General features: G+C 31.9%; 1 protein-coding gene across 1 annotated transcript in view; it reads right to left on the reverse strand.

Annotated features, from left to right (window-relative positions):
* LOC129218311 (exportin-7-like) overlaps positions 1 to 16,285 on the reverse strand; it is a 223,957-nt gene that overhangs the window by 61,640 nt on the left and 146,032 nt on the right. Inside the window, exons 20-22 of the mRNA XM_054852545.1 lie at positions 10,699 to 10,753; positions 1,199 to 1,358; positions 380 to 518 (exon numbers count right to left, since the gene is read on the reverse strand). Of these exons, the coding sequence (XP_054708520.1) occupies positions 380 to 518; positions 1,199 to 1,358; positions 10,699 to 10,753 (354 nt within the window). The remainder of the gene's footprint in view (positions 1 to 379; positions 519 to 1,198; positions 1,359 to 10,698; positions 10,754 to 16,285) is intronic.

Here is a 16,285-nt window from a genome sequence, read left to right on the forward strand (position 1 = left end):
TGTTATGCATTAATCTTGTAATATGGAATAGTTCATGTATATATAATGTAAATAGTTTAGTGCTAGTAAATCATATTAAAGATACCCCTGCCTCATCATTATGCCTGTCTACAACCACTCATCAACACAACAATATTCAGTTTTCTGAACTTGAACTTTTCAAAATATATTTGATCAATATAAGAATTAATGCTCATCATAAGTGACAAAAGAAACAATAAGAGTTATACTTAACTTTAACAATCTCCTCTAAAGCTAATGCCAAGCAGATTGCTGAACATAATCTTAGTTAAAATCTTGATTCTGATGAAACATAAATATATTTTCTATTCAGAAAAAAAAATTTATCATAGCATAAAATATTTTAAGTACTACTTACCTGATGAAGACAAACCTTCAGATATAGATGATAATATGTATAAAAACAGATGTGGCTCTAAACTGCTCAAAAAATTCATGTGGTCCTGAGCTAAACATTCCAGCAGAACATAATACGTTTGACTCAACTTAGGATAATGCTGAAAAATCAATGAGACTCATAATCTTTGAACAAGAGCAATTTTATATAATACTGACCCACCTACAAACACACACATATATATTTTAGTCTGCTCTATGAAGGTGAATGTTGAAAAGAAAGAATTATTCAAAATTTGAATAAATGCATTGAATGCAGCAAATTGTAACTCATTGAAACACAATATTCAATTTCAAAAAATGAAAGTTTAAAAAAATGAGTTTAATTATGGGCATATTATAACAAATCTTCTCATTCACCACACCCATTGTTTATCATTTCTTGATGTAGTAATAAATAATGAAGGCGGCAAATCTCCAGAAATATAAACATAAATTATGCTACATTAACCATCAGGGCAGCTAGATTAGCAGCCCCCAGGGCTGCTAATCTATCTGCCCTGTCCCCCAAGTGGCTGGAGCACTTGGGGGAATCTATTTTAGAAAGGTGGGTGATGGGAGAAAATTATGTTCATATTTGGCTTCAGAGGGTCCTTTCACATAAGAATCAGCAAAACTGGTGTCAGAAACAGTGAGAGGGTTTTTTGCTGCACAGTGTAATCATGACAGAATTCCTTAAAACTTATTGTAACGGACTTAAAATACCTAGTTAGTCAATGTCGAAAATACTATCGGAATTTCAAATAATAAACATTGCATAAACATAGAAAACTGTTCTTACCAATAAGTCTGACTGAGGAATAGATAAAAGCATTTTGACAAATGTATTTAAAGCATCATCTAGAGCAACATCTCCATACCAACGAAAAACACCAAAATTAACATATCCACCACACAAAGCTGATTTCAGCATTGAAAAGCAGATGGATATTCCTTTCAATGTATTTTTATTAAGGAAAATATATATAATCTAGAAAATTATTTTTTGTTTTTACATTGGAGGCATTTACTGTTCCTCACATATAGAGGATTCTGCTTTGATCAATGCACAGTTAATAAATCAGCAAGAAAAATACTTGGCATAGTATTTAATAATACCAAAACAGCAAATTGTATGTTTATTTCAATAGTTTTATTCAAAATACTGAAGAAAAAACATATAAGTGTTCTCTTATACCACAAGTATACAAAATAACAGCTACAGGGCACACGTGAACACAACATGTAGGGGCACACGTGAACAGTTCCCATATTCTCTCCGTAATTTAAATATTGGTGTAGGATGGCTATAAGTGTTAAAAAAGGTGTAAAGGTTTACAATTATTATTTGACAACAATCAGTTTTTAAATTTATTGTTTATTATCATTACATTATTATTATTAGTTAATGATTAGTTTATTTCATTATTTTTTAAATTCTTTTGTTACTAAATAGTTGGTCAACAATTTAGTGCTATATAGTGTTTACAAGGGGGAAAAAGATGAAATATTTTCCTTTAAGTAGAAACTGAAAATCAAAAAAATCTCAATTTCATCATCAGATTCTGCATGAAGCTTAAGTGCACTATATAACAAGAATAAATTTTACATAATAAAATATTCTTTGTATTGTTTAGTCTTATAAGTTTGTCTTTTTTTTTTTTTTTGTTGATTCAGTGATTAAAACATGCTGCAAAAAAATTTGACAATGAGCAGAGTCAGGACCGTCGCCATAGGGGGGGGGGGGTGAGGGGGTGTCTCACCCTCCCAGAGATTTCATCCAGTCGGCAAAATCAGTTTAAGTCGGCATTTTCAATGTTTCGGATTTCCAAAGCTTTTATTGATTGATTTTTTTTAAAAATTATTTTCATATTTCAAAGTTGCAAAAATATAACTTTTTGGGTACTTTGCGCAAGAGAAAATAATGAAAAGGATCTTTATTTACATTCATTTTCATTTTGCTCACACTACGTACAGCAAACAAGATCCTTCAGCATTCTTTCACCGACTGTTCCCTTGAGCGTGCATCTTCAGACGCTTCTTTTACCGAGTGTGTAAATACGGCACTGCCCAGTGCCTAATCATCAAACTCACCAGAGTCGGCATTTTTGAGTTATTAGTTTCAGCATTCACGACACGAAGTGTTTGGTTTTTTAAAATATGTATAATACACATATACACAGATTTATAATTAATAATAAGCATTTTCGGGATGAAAGAAAACATGAAGAGTTAGTGCGGGTATGTATACCATGTTTGACTGCGCTTCATGTTTATTCTGATGAATTCATATTGCAGACAGGAACATTTTTTTCATCTGCTCACTATGCCGATTGCTTTCTTCGCGACAGCTCATTTTGCCGACACAATAAAGCATCGATCCCCTCAGAAAGTTCATCTATAGAGTCGGCATTTTTGCTTTTTCAATTGATTCTAGATTCAAAATATGAGAGTGCAATGTCTTTTAATAATGAAAGAAAAATCAAAAACATGTATATACTAGTATAGTTTGTATAGGCATGTCTAGTGCATCCTGTGATCACACTGACGACTGTTCTTCTGCAAGACATAATCAACTCACCAACTGCTTATTGCACCGTATTTTCAATCTACCGACATTCATATGAACAAAATTTGATTTTGCCGACACTGATCCATTGACGCTCCGCGCTTAAATTTTTGGAAAATTCTCAGTTTGAGAGAAGTTCTCAATTTGCCGAAGAATAAAATATGGGTATGCAATGCACACATGAGAAGGAAAATTCAGGAATTAAAAAAAAAAGCAATAATGTCCCAAAACTTGCCGAATCATCAAACAAGTTTTGCCGAATAAGAATATTTTGCTGAGGCCACAGGGTCAGTCGGCAGTTTCAGCTACAGTCGGCAATTTTTATTTTTAGAGTTAATTCTGAATGTCATGGACGTTTTGGATTTGAACGTTAAGTCCGACATTCGTAAATTCTAATCGAGTGTTTATTCTGTAAAATCTAAAAAGAAAAAGAAACCTTAATATGTTATTTAGAAATTACCCGGGAATCTGTATTGCACATTAAGATTACAAAACTATGAGCAATCAGATGCACGTTTCAAACATTTTTTTAAAAATAATTATTTAGAACATTACTTGAAAAACCCAGGGAAATTCTCAGTTTAAAAATAGAATAGCTTCTGGCCGTCGACACATTTATGAAATTGTATCATCAATAAAAACCATATCAAAGTGGAAAAAATACATGAGACGCAGAAACTAAAGCAAATTAAAGTAGAGAGAAAGATTGTAAAAATATTGCAATACAAAGTCACATTTATACTCATAAGTGTTTGTTTTTGAAACAAACTTCTGAACGCACATTGAGCACTATTTCCAGCATTTAGTTTTGAACGGTCTGTCCGGAGCTCTGCTGTGTGACCTTTCCGCCAAAAGAAGAAAATGGTTATTGGCGCTGTGGAGCCTTGATGACAAAAGTTGCATTGAGTTTGATTTTCAATGCTGACTGCATCAAGGAGTAGAGCAGACGACTTGAATGACTATCCTACATAGAGTTATTTTATTTATTTAGCACTGCACAAAAAAAGTTTAGTTGAAATTTTGAACTTCACTTTGCAAGTGAACGAGCAATAATTCTTCTTGTGGCAAGGAAAGAAAAATCTGAAAGCATATGATCTTAGTTTGAGGAAAAAAAAAACTTATTGAAACGCAACAGAAGAGGTATGATTATTTTAATGTAATTTTTCAAAGTTTTATTTTGAGCTTATCTTTTTTGCATATCGTCCATTAAAATATTGAAAAATAAAAGCTCTGAATTGGATGCTGGCCGGGATGGAAAAATGGATGTCTATTGACCCCTGTTACACATTCGCAGTGTTGAAAGTTTAAAAAAAAGAAAAGAAAATTAATGAAAGAAAGAAAAAGAAAACAAATAAATTTTTTTACTGTAAAATTTAAGAAAATGCAATCTTAAAATATTATTTAGGAACATTTAAAAATGTACATCATTAAAATTACCAAACTAAAGGCAGCTGAAATACGTTTCAAACACTTTTTTAACCAATAAAGTAGAAAAAAAAGTAGTGAGTGCGGTATTGAAACGCATGACAAGCTGCAGTTTAAAAAAGTGGATAAATAAACAAACATGACAGTTTCTGAGGGGCAACCCTCACATTTATACTTCTACTTTTTTATAAACCACAATATCATCACGAAAATCAGAGTAAAGTGGAGAAAAGTAAAGACCGCCAAAATTATGTTTCAAATAGAGAAAAATATTTAAAATTTAGTAATGAAAAGTCATACCAGTCGCTCTAACGGTAAAAAAATAAAGTTAAATAAAAGTTATCGATGGATAAGGGCATTCAGGATTCCTGATTTTTAAGGGTAAAAAGTTATCTAAGCTATCACTGCAAAATACGTGGTCTGAAACTTCGATTTTTGGTATTCAATTTCAAAAAGTGTTCGGGAGTGAGTCTCTGATTCTGAACCTCGTTAACCAAAGATGGCGTACTATCGCATTTTTAAGACCTCAATTTTCAAAAATTTTCGAGAGAAATCAGCTGATGCACAACTTTTCTAACATCACTTATGATCGTTTGACGTTTAAAACTATATGTTTAGAACTACAATTCGAAAAATTTCTGGGGGAAAATTTCGATCCCCCTTTCTCAAACCCAGTGGCGTAGCAAAGATTCTGTTTTGGAGGGGTCCCAGATTCTTACTTTTAAGAGATTATCAAATTAACTAGAAAGTCGCCCGTCAAGGTATGACGGGTGAAAATTGCTTCTCTTCTTTTACATTTAAACGAAACAATTGCCTGTTTGGTGATATTTTGATAGTTGAAATTTTATCCCTAACTCCAGTGGATTAATCCTAAACTCCAGTAGGTAGGGTTCATAGTTAACCGCTCTTTCGTTTCTTCATTCACCTGAACTGACTGTAAATCAGTTAAGTTACCGAATCGAGTTCAGCCTTGTCACGATAAAGCCTTTCCCTGCATGTTAAACATTGCCAAAATATATTATCAAATTATCATGGCGAGAGTTTCATTGCCGAAACACGCGGGTTACTCGATCATGGGCTATCTATACATATAATAAAATAAGATGTTTGTGTGTGTGTGTGTGTGTATGTGTGTGGCGCGCATCCCGGGAAAACGGTAAGGCCTAGAAAGATGAAATTTGGTATACAGGTGTAGTTTTTGCTGAAGTTGTGCACCTCGAGCTTCGATTTTCGATATTTTCATTAGAAAAAAAGTTATTTAATGTTTTATGTGATTTTTAGCACTTTTTAGTACTTTTAACCTCACAAACCCCGAACCAATCTCGCCACACAAATATTTTTTGTACTATAGGATCGGAAATTTAATTTTAAATATGATGAACAAAAAAATTTTGAAAATAGAGCAATTTTTGTATTTTTTATAAATTTTTTAAAAACCTTTATTTTGCATTTTTTTCTGGGGTTTATATTTTTCTAATATCTTCCTGCGAAAAGTATCACAGCCTCATTTCTAAAATTTAAGTTGGTAGTAATAAAAACATTTTGCCCTCTTCAGAAGAAAAATTCTTAAAAATACGCAATAGTTTTTTTTTACAATTTTTTTAATGCTGAACACATCATGTCTTTCCACGCATCAGTCGAAAAAAGCGTTCTTCAATCTTCTATGGCACTGACGTCACTACTTGGATTTCGATTCGGTATTTACGACAGAATTTTAATCGCAAACAATGTTAATCTTTTTTTTTTTTACCATATAGCTTACTTCTAATTTTATGACGTGATGACCACGTGTTTTTCCGGCAGCGCTTGCTTTTTTTCTTTCCTTTTTTTTGTTTTATTTAGGGATTGCATTTATTTCTTTTTTCATTCTCCCCCCCCCCCAAGCTGGACGTTTTGTTGTACCTATATTACGTTACATTTCATAGTTGTGCGCATTTAAGTCACTAAAAACAGCGAGATTTTTTTTTCTTTGTCACTTACTTTACCTTGTTACTTTTGGCACAGTACGGGGAATTTTAGAGATAACTTTTTTTTTTTGCTCTACTTAAAATAAAAAAAAGCGGTTTTTTGAGTGATCTTTGTTTTTATTAGGAAATGAGCTGGGAGGTTAAAATAAATAGAGATGGATAAGAAATATTAGAGGTAGATCGTAAAGGTAGATAGCCGCCGAAGGCGTCAATCTTGGCGTAAAAATGTGAATAGCACAAAAAAAGATAGAGATGGATTGATTAATACTGCTGCCAAATTTATTTAAACAGCCGCCAAAGGCGGCAAACTTGAATTAAAATGGTAAATGACAAGGTAGCCAAACGGCCGCCGTAGGTGGCTGCTTGCATAGAAATTTGAATGGCGTAATAAAAGGTGAACCAGCTGGTCGCCGCAGGCGGCTAGTTATTCATATGAGGATTATTTTTCATTGAATCGCTAAATAGGCTTCATTACGAATTATGCTAATAATTGGTAGCTTTTAATTATTAATTAATAATTTAAAATTTCAATACACTCGTATTTGTTAATCTGGGTATTTTTAAAAAGATATAAATAGCCGCAAAATCTATGTATGAGTAATATGATTGAAACTTAACTAGGAGACAGACATACTGAAATGTTTTCACCTACAATAATGTTAATAATAATTCACTTAAACATGCTCAGAAAACATTTTTAAACATTAAAAATTGAAATAGCTCTCGTTTTTCTTTCTTTTTTTTAGTTATTCATAAATAAGACTTTGAAATTCACTGTGTACTGACATCAGACAAAGTTAAGACCATTTTGGCGCTCTTGATCATCAATACTGTTCTTTTAAATTGATACTCACTCGTTAAATGTCAAAATTGTACTTTCAGTTGCTGCCATAGATGCTAGGGGGCTTGTAAAAAGAGCAAAATGCGATTATTTGGGAAATTGACGTAAAAATCATAATTTTAGGCTACATTTGGTAATGTGAAAAGAGGATTTGGAGTACCTCTCGGAATATTTGTAAAATTGAAGTCAGTTTTAGGACTATCTTTGCTGATATTAGGGGGTCAAAAGTTTCTTCCAGAAATTTTTCGAATTTGGAAGTTTTCAAAACGCAATTTTAGACAATTTTTGCAGACATTAGGTGAGAGGCGGTGTTTCAGAATTTATATCGGCAAAATTTTGAGCAGTTTCAGGCTATCTTTGATGTTTGGGAAAGCGTGTGGCTCGGAAACCCCCAACTAAATTTAAAAAAAAAAATTGAAATCCTAAAACGCGTTTGAGGCTAATTTTGATGACGTTTGGGAAAATATAGGTCTTGGCGGATGTCTCAAAAAAATCTTTGATTTTGAAGTTTCAAAAGCGAAATTTTAGGTTATGTGTAGAGATGAAAGGGGATAAGGGAATTTTTCGAAATTGGAAGCTTGAAAGCAGGGCCACCGAGAGCCAAGGCCCAAGGCGGGTCCCTTGTTGGTTGTTGGTTTGCTTTCTGGGCCCCTTTCCTCCCATAAAACTGATAAAATTTATACTAGTCTGATTTCGAGCTGGGCCCACTGGTCAGACCCCTGGTTTCCGACTAGGTAGACATGGCCTCTTATCGGCAAGGGACTTTTAAAAACCCCATTTTTGGAGACAGAAAAGAAATGTTAAAATTTTTCGAGGGACAGCCTCTGAACATCATCACAGATCGTGTGAAAATACGTTTTTCGAATTTCAGTCTCAGAAATTTTCGGGAATGAGTCTTTTAACCCCACACTAAAAAGATGTCATTAACCTCTTCTTTCCTTAATATGATTAATAGTGGTCTATGATTGCCTTTGGAACTTGAATTTCACAAAATTGCAAAGGGAGCGCCCCTAGGTCCCATCCCTTCCCCTAACGGATCCAAAGATAGCTTAAAATCGCATTCTTAAGTCTTCGGTTTCGAAAAAATTTACGAGCCTGCTCTCACCCTAAAATCGTAAAGGTTGTCTAAAATTTCGTTTTCAGAATAACATTTTTTAAAATTCTCAGGGGGAGAACCTCCCGAACCCCGTTATTTCTAACCTTTCATTATCATGGTACAACTCATATGGTATTCTCTATATCATATTATATACTCTATTTCTCGGCATACAATGCAATTCAAATGATTTGTATTCCTTTAACCTTGCTAGTGAGCTATGGAAATATTCAATCAGAGACAAGGTATTCAAAGACATCTAAACAGATGATTACCGTGAGATTTTTTTTTCTTCCAAAAACATGCTTTGCTTATGTAATATAATTAATTCACCATGTAGTATGAAAACTTTTTGTGTAAGTAGAAAATATTCTTATGGGTCAAACTTAAATTTTGGATGGTTAAAATATGTTTCCTTTCTTTTTTTTCGAATTTCCTAATTATGTCTCCTCTAAAAGTAAATGTATAATTCCTCGTAAACTTCCTAAACAATCAAGTCTTTTAAAATCGAGGGTCATGAATGTTTGTTTATGCCCTTCCCTTTTTTCTAGCTAATCTGCCATTGTCCGCTGATGATCTGTCAGTACCTATCCTCTCACCTACAGTCTCCAATAAATAACCTAAAACTGCGGTTTTAAAGCTTTAGTTTCGAAAATCTTTAGGGGGGGAAAGCCCCCGAACCCTCCATTCCTTTTCTTCGCGTGAACAAAGATAGCATAAATCTTTCTCTCAAGAAATCTTTACAGAAAAGCACCCAAAACCATCCTTTCCATAATAAAGTCCAAAATTGACCCCAGCGAAAAAGGTAACGGGAAGGAACCTGCGCCCTTTCTTAAAATATACAACAAAGCCTAAAGTCACTTTTTTAGGATGCCAATTCTGGAAATTTTTCGAAGGAGAGCAGTATATATTGACTTTTATCGAAATTAATGCATCCCCTGAGCATTAATGCTAGTCTACAATGCCTGTTCCAGACTTTAATATGTAACAAATTCCAGTCAAAGGCAATTTTATATATATATATATATATATATATATATATATATATATATATATATATATATATACTTGTGTGCGTATGTATCTGTCGGCAAATGTCGAAATGTCGGGAATCAGTCGGCAAAATCAGTTTCAACACCCCCCCAAACGAATGCACTTGGCGACGGCCCTGAGCAGAGTTACATAATTTGGGAAAAATATTTTCCTATAGACAGTTAGTGTACACTTTAAATTGACACAGCATTGGTTACAAATCCTTCAATGTAATTGGTATATACGTATATGTTTCATATTAAAGAAATTTTTGTTGAAATGCATTTTTCAATTGTGTTCATTTGTACCCCAGGCTTGCTCACATGTGGCACCCAAAAGGCGCACATGTGTAATATTGTAAAAAAATAATTTTTTTAAAAATCTGAAAAAAAAAAAAAAAATCCAAAGCACAAAGAAAAGACTATGTAATCATGGGGACACTTTTTGCTCTGAGAAATTGATAATATTTTTGAGAAATTAACAGTTGAAAAAAATTGTTCACATGTGCCCTCCTTTCTCCTATATGTTGAAAATTGAAAGAGCCAGTTAATTGTTAAATTTAGCATTGAATTTAAACTTATTTTATGACGGTTAAATATTAACATTAAAATGTTGTAATGTTTTAAATATTGCAACAGACATAATAAATTCTAAAGTTGCGTCACACCAAGAGTTTGAGGAATCGGTCTTGGAAGATGAGGAAATCGCCGTGTCAAATTGGACCTCCTCAATAGATTTCAAAAAAGTGCTTGACCTCATGCAATGCACTTTAGTGCAAAGAGGACGTAATGTTGAATGTTACAAAATCTTTTACAAACTTTTAAACAATGTCAAATCTTAACTTTCAAATTCTGTTAATCAAAAATGAATGGGGCAAACTTTTTAAGACTGCATAAATGAAAACATACACCTCATATTTTGTTAAAATATCAACTGTGTTTTGAAACACTTAAAACAATATAAATGTAGCGATTCATTTTTTTTTTGGAGTATTTAAACTTTAAAACCTCTTTTTTCCCCTTCTAAATTTAGTTATGCCGGTTTATAAAATCAGCTGCTTTATAAAATCAAATGTCCTCAGGAGGATTGTGATTTTACCAAGTGGCAGGTACTGTGCCTTGATCTTAAGCAAAAACTATTTTCTGACTAGAATCAACTGTAAAAATACTGTCAGATAGGTAGTAGTTCACGCAGAGTAAAATAGTTTACCATTTCACTTTGTCCCACAATCCCCTGCATGGCATTAAAAGAGGTTTTATCCTTTTCTATTAGAAAACATACAGAGTTAAAAAATAAGGCACCTAAATGCAATAACTGAAGAAAAAAAAATCTTTTGGGAAAACATTTTTAAACAAAAAAAAAACAAGGATATTTCATCTTGTAGATTTGATCCTTTGGTATTGAAGTCATCGTTAAGATTCGAGACCCTAGAAGGGAAAAATTGATAAAATATCAGTACATAATAAGTTAACATTTAAGCAAAAAAAAAGTTTTTAAACAGAAATTGGACTGTTTTCAAGGTATTGAATTATTATACCTGAATTGATGTTTTATATATAAAGGCTCTGATAATTAAGCTATCAATTCCAGGAGTCTCCCTGACGGCTCATGAAACTGGGTCCCAAGGACTCCAGCTTTTCAAAAAAGCAAGTCCTTTTTTTAAAATCAGGGTTATATTTTTTCATTTTTTTTCCTTTTAGATTTCAAGTAATCCCTATTCTAATAAAGTGAATATATTGTACCAACTCAACTGAGCACAATTTCTTAATAAGTATACATAGGCAATACATATATATTACATATATCTGTGTGGGGAATGGGAACTCAATATATTTTTTTTAATTTTGAGATCTAGAACTGCTTCATTTTTAGTTTAATTAAAATATCATTTTCCGAAAAACAAGTTGAAACGCTACCCCCTCCCTCCTCCATTAAAAAAAAAAAAAAAACTTTATAATGGCAGTATACTATAACTAAGCTGATGCCAAAATTTATAGATATAGAACTGTTCTTTACCACCTCTACAAAGTATGCAAGACTTTGTAGCCCAGCTTGAGAAACACTAAGTTGAACAGTGATGTCATGCTTGGCAACTTTTGGAAATGGGTATCAGTAAATATTTTTTGTACAGACTACTCATGTATCTCATCAAACTAAAAATTTGCTGAAATAAAGTACAGAATAAGGAATAATGAAAAAATATGAGTGTAAGGGATTAATAAGTTAATACATTTAACATTTAAATTTTCTGATATGATCGCAAAAATTTTAAGATTGTTTAAAAATGACAAAAAAAAAAAAAAAAAAAAACTCCAAAATGTAAGTAGCACGAAACATTCTCGACTTTTGCAACATTTTACCATCTAAATTCCCTGATGTTGATATTCGGTTATCGTTCAAAACATCATCAATCAATATTTGGGGGAAAAAAAAAGAATCTAGCTTGACTCAAACTCAAATGCAAGTGGGTTGAAATGCCTGAGAGGACGTGACAAAAAGGCAATTGTGGAATTTCTGTACTTCACATTCCAGGGTCTCCTGTACCTACCACCATTATTGGTTTAAGAGATTGGATGGGGCCCTGAAGACAGATCTGATTTTTTGATCTAGTCCAGAAGCCAAGTAATCTGTGGTTCAGCACCCCAAGAGGTATTGATTCACATGGAGGACTTTGTGACCATGAAATATTTAATGTGATCCATTTGTGAAATGACATTTTACGGCTTTGGAAATATCTGATAATTAATTTATTAAAACACAAATATTAAAAATTTATTTAAAATATATTAAACAAAAAAATAAATAAATAAATAAAATAGAACCTTGATATGACAATTTAAGTTTTGGAACTACTTCTTTTCTTGTTAGCTAAAAAGCAAAGAACAATTATGCAGGGAGCATCAAAAGAGCATAAATAATTGCTAAATGTTAAGGGGGAAAATCTTGGAGAATGCTTCCTTTCATGGAAATGATTTTTCAAAACATCAGGATGGCTATGCAGCCTTTCATAAGATGTCAATTGACAATTGACACCTATGTAGCCCACAAAGATAAAGAAATTTCCAAAGTAAAAGGAAGAAAAAAGGTGGGACCCTCCCTTGGGGACAGGGGTAGTACTTGGATAATTCCTCACATATTGTCGGCACAATGATTAACTAATGAATGTGAAAAACCTTTTTTTCAAATTCAATGTTTGGCATAGTACTAAAAAAGAGCTACTGGTTATAACTACTTAAACCCATAGTATTTCCCTCTTAAAGTTATCTATTAAAATTAAAACATGAAAAACAACTAAACGCGTCAGGTGGAAAAAAATTATATTCGGTGTATTTGGTTCACCTAAAAAGTGCCAATTTTCACATTCATTAGTTTAGCATGGTGCCAATGATATTTAGAAAGTAAGCATTTGAAACTTCTTCCAGTTTCATAGCTATTGAAATGAAGAATAATACAAAGGGATGGCAAATAGACCTTTAAAGACCTCTGGTTCTAATCAGTTCAGGAGAAAAATGAACTCTATTGTGCTCTGATTTATCTTTCAGGAACTCTGAAAGGGAACTCTGAAAGAAAAAAAAATCTAGAGTGGATGTAGGAGCCCTTTTGGGACACATTGTGTCAGAAAAAATGGGCCCTTTTCAGTCATCCTATGACTTTTACACACCTTGGATTCAAAATTACGGTCCATTGATGAAAGAATAATAATTTAGGTAATACTACTTCAAATAAATTAACAGTAATCATACTCAAAGCAAAATATTATAACTTCTAAGTTCATTCATCCTATTTTCACACAAAGCGATTATCTTAACATCCAGGCATAAAGGTGCTCCAGTTTAAAAAAAAAAAAAGCTCAATTCCAGGTGGATTTAAAATTATTGCAATAAGATTGAGCACAATTAGGTAAATATACCAGGATTTTAATTAAAGCTTTAAAATACTTTAAAGTGCATTAATGAGACAAAAAATGAAAAATTAACAATGATTTAACAAAACAAAAAAAGGAAAAAAAAAATTAAAACAAGAAATAAAATGAGTGGACAAAAGGTAGCAGAGGTGAAATCAGCTTTCAACTTCCAAAATAACTAAAATATTTGCAGGATGCATAACGATTGAAATCTCAACCGGGTCATAGTTTTTTGTGATGCAGGTGTTTGATGTTGGCATGTTTCCAAAACAAATTTATTTTCCATTTATCTGTGTAAGGAATAATGAGAACTCATAATAACTACTAGAAAATTGTTTTAAAAGATGCCCCCCTCCCCCCATTTCTGTCATGATTTCTTAATGGGTTTCCAAGAAAGCCTTTAAATAATGGACTACCTGCAAAAACGTGGAAAATTTTCCTGCCAGGCAGTTGAGAACAAAACTCTCAGTTAATACAGAAGCAAAGTGAAATTACTTGATCTGAAATATTGATTTACATGAAAACACCTGCCTAGTCTCGCGAGTCAAACACTTATTAATGTTGTATTTCACAAATTTAACAAAAAATTTATAAGTTGATAATCTCTTAACATGAAAGGATTTATAAATATAGATAAGAGGGATGTGAATATTGTCAATTATTCTTCTTCAGTAATCCTATTCCTATTCTCTCTCTTTGTTAGAAGTCGATGGACGAATGAATGTCCATTGACTTTTGCGGAAGGAAAATGGTAGTTGTATTAAAAATTGGATTTTTTACTAAGTAAGACCTTGTGGAAAGGGGAGAAAAATCTTCATAAGTTAGAGCTAAACAGTTTGGGTCATGCTATTCGTTGTTCTCGAATTTCAAAGGGAGTTTTTGAGCTATCAAATCATTCAGTTGGATCGTGGTAGCGAAACATACTACATAAACTGGTTCTGCTGGAAACAAAGCAAAACATTTTGAACAAAAACAGAATTTCTAATGATCTATTGAAGCAGACAGAAATCGAGATGGCAAAATGGAAATAATTCAGTACATAATTTGGGTATTTTAGGAAGAAAACAATGCATAAACGTCACACATTATTAATAAAATAGATATCATAGAATTGTATAAACAAATGAATGAAAACAAAATGCATATTATAAATATAGTTAATGTTTGATTAACTGTCAAAAGTACGCCACTGGAAATTACATCTGAGAAGAATGCCTAGCAAATACAAAACAAAACAGAATGGAAATAGTTTAAAATTGCAACATAAATGGTGGAATAAATAGTTGTTTATAAATTAGGGATGTGACATCAATGACAAAATAATGATGCTTCATTAAATCAATCTTTGAAATTAAAACAAGGATGGGTATATGCATCAAAAGGAATCTGCTTTGAAACATATGTATTTTTTGAATATGTATGCAGACATCACATAAACTGAAATAAGTGATTCTATAGTAGGAATAATTTATTTTGGCAGGGCCTGCATTCATCAAGTGGAAATTAAAATTATAGAATCATATAATAATAACAATGAATCATTAAATATTTTCAAATTAAGTAACACAAAGGAATAAATACCTAAAGCATATATTAAACCTCGAAAATAACATTAAAATATTTTGGAATAGAAATTTAAAGCTTATAGAAATTTAAATGAAATTTGTTTTGTTTCTTGTATGATTAATCTTATACCATCTTTTTATTTTGGACTTTAATAACACAAAAATTTAAGGTGATATATTCAATAATTAATGCAAAGAAACACAAGCAATTATGTAATATTTTTCAAACTAGGTAATATAACAAGAAAAACTACCTGATAAATACAGTAGAAGACCGTTATAATGCACACCTTGGGATGAGAGCTTTTGCGTTATATAGATCATTCCACAAATTTTGAAACTAATATTCAGAATATATCTATATATTAACACTTTAGAATGGGTTTTATCTGCAATGAGTATTAAAGCACAATATTAAAATTAGTTATTCACAAATAAATATGTTTCACAATCAAAAGAAAGTGCAATACCCTGCACTTCTGCTAGCTTCATGGTTTGCATAACAGCTGCATTTTCAAGAGCCATCTGGTATTTTCTATTTACTGTAAGTACTAATTTTCCTTTAAAAGCTTTGAATTAAGATGGAAAGATGAAAAACTATTTCCAAATTTGATTTGCCTAACAATTTTTATGCTTGCAAAGCAAAACAGAGGGAGATTTTTTAAACTTCAGAATATATTGTTTACTTCTGGAAAGTTGTGCATTTTATAGAGAATTGCGTTATATAGGTCGGGGTTATAAAGGTCTTCTATTGTATATTTAACCTACAAAAAACATAGAAACATCAATAGATATTAAAAGAAATAATCTTACGCCTTTTTTAAAGTTAGTATCTGAATAATACAAAGAATTCAGGTGAGACATTCAATAATTAAAACAAACAAATCAGAGCAATTGGGTAATATTTTTCAAACTAGAAAATATGAGAGATAAAACTACCATAAGTTCCTGCACATTATCCAGATTATCTGTACGTTTTTTCACTTCAATGTCTAAGTATTGAATCTCCATTTATAGCAGAATTCACCACAGGGTGGCGACAGGAACTGAAAAAAAAAAGTTCCCTGACTTTTCCCTGATTAAGTACACCAAATTTCCCTGATTTACATTACCAATGATCATGGTTTCCTTTCTTTGCCCTACTTGAAAAGCATTGCATATTAAATAAAATGCAGATCTTAAAACGGTTTAGGATGTTAATTAAAAATATATTTTGAAAAGATGCTTTTTTTTTGGTAAAAATGGTATAATAAATTATCGACAGAGAAATATTATAGGAAACTTACAACTAAATTCTTTAATTTTAGGAACCAGTTAACATAAGAATTCTAAGAAATTATTAAAACCACTCTTAAAGACATATCTAATCATGATAAAACTAAAAAATTTAAATGGAAATAATCTTGAACTGAATTTTCAAGCAGTATTCTTGTTACTACAAGAGTAACAAGTGATAGTTAAAGTACAGAAGTAATGTAGTTTTACTTACA

The sequence above is a fragment of the Uloborus diversus genome, chromosome 3 (genome assembly GCF_026930045.1).
Source record: "Uloborus diversus isolate 005 chromosome 3, Udiv.v.3.1, whole genome shotgun sequence".
NCBI classification, from domain to species: domain Eukaryota; kingdom Metazoa; phylum Arthropoda; class Arachnida; order Araneae; family Uloboridae; genus Uloborus; species Uloborus diversus.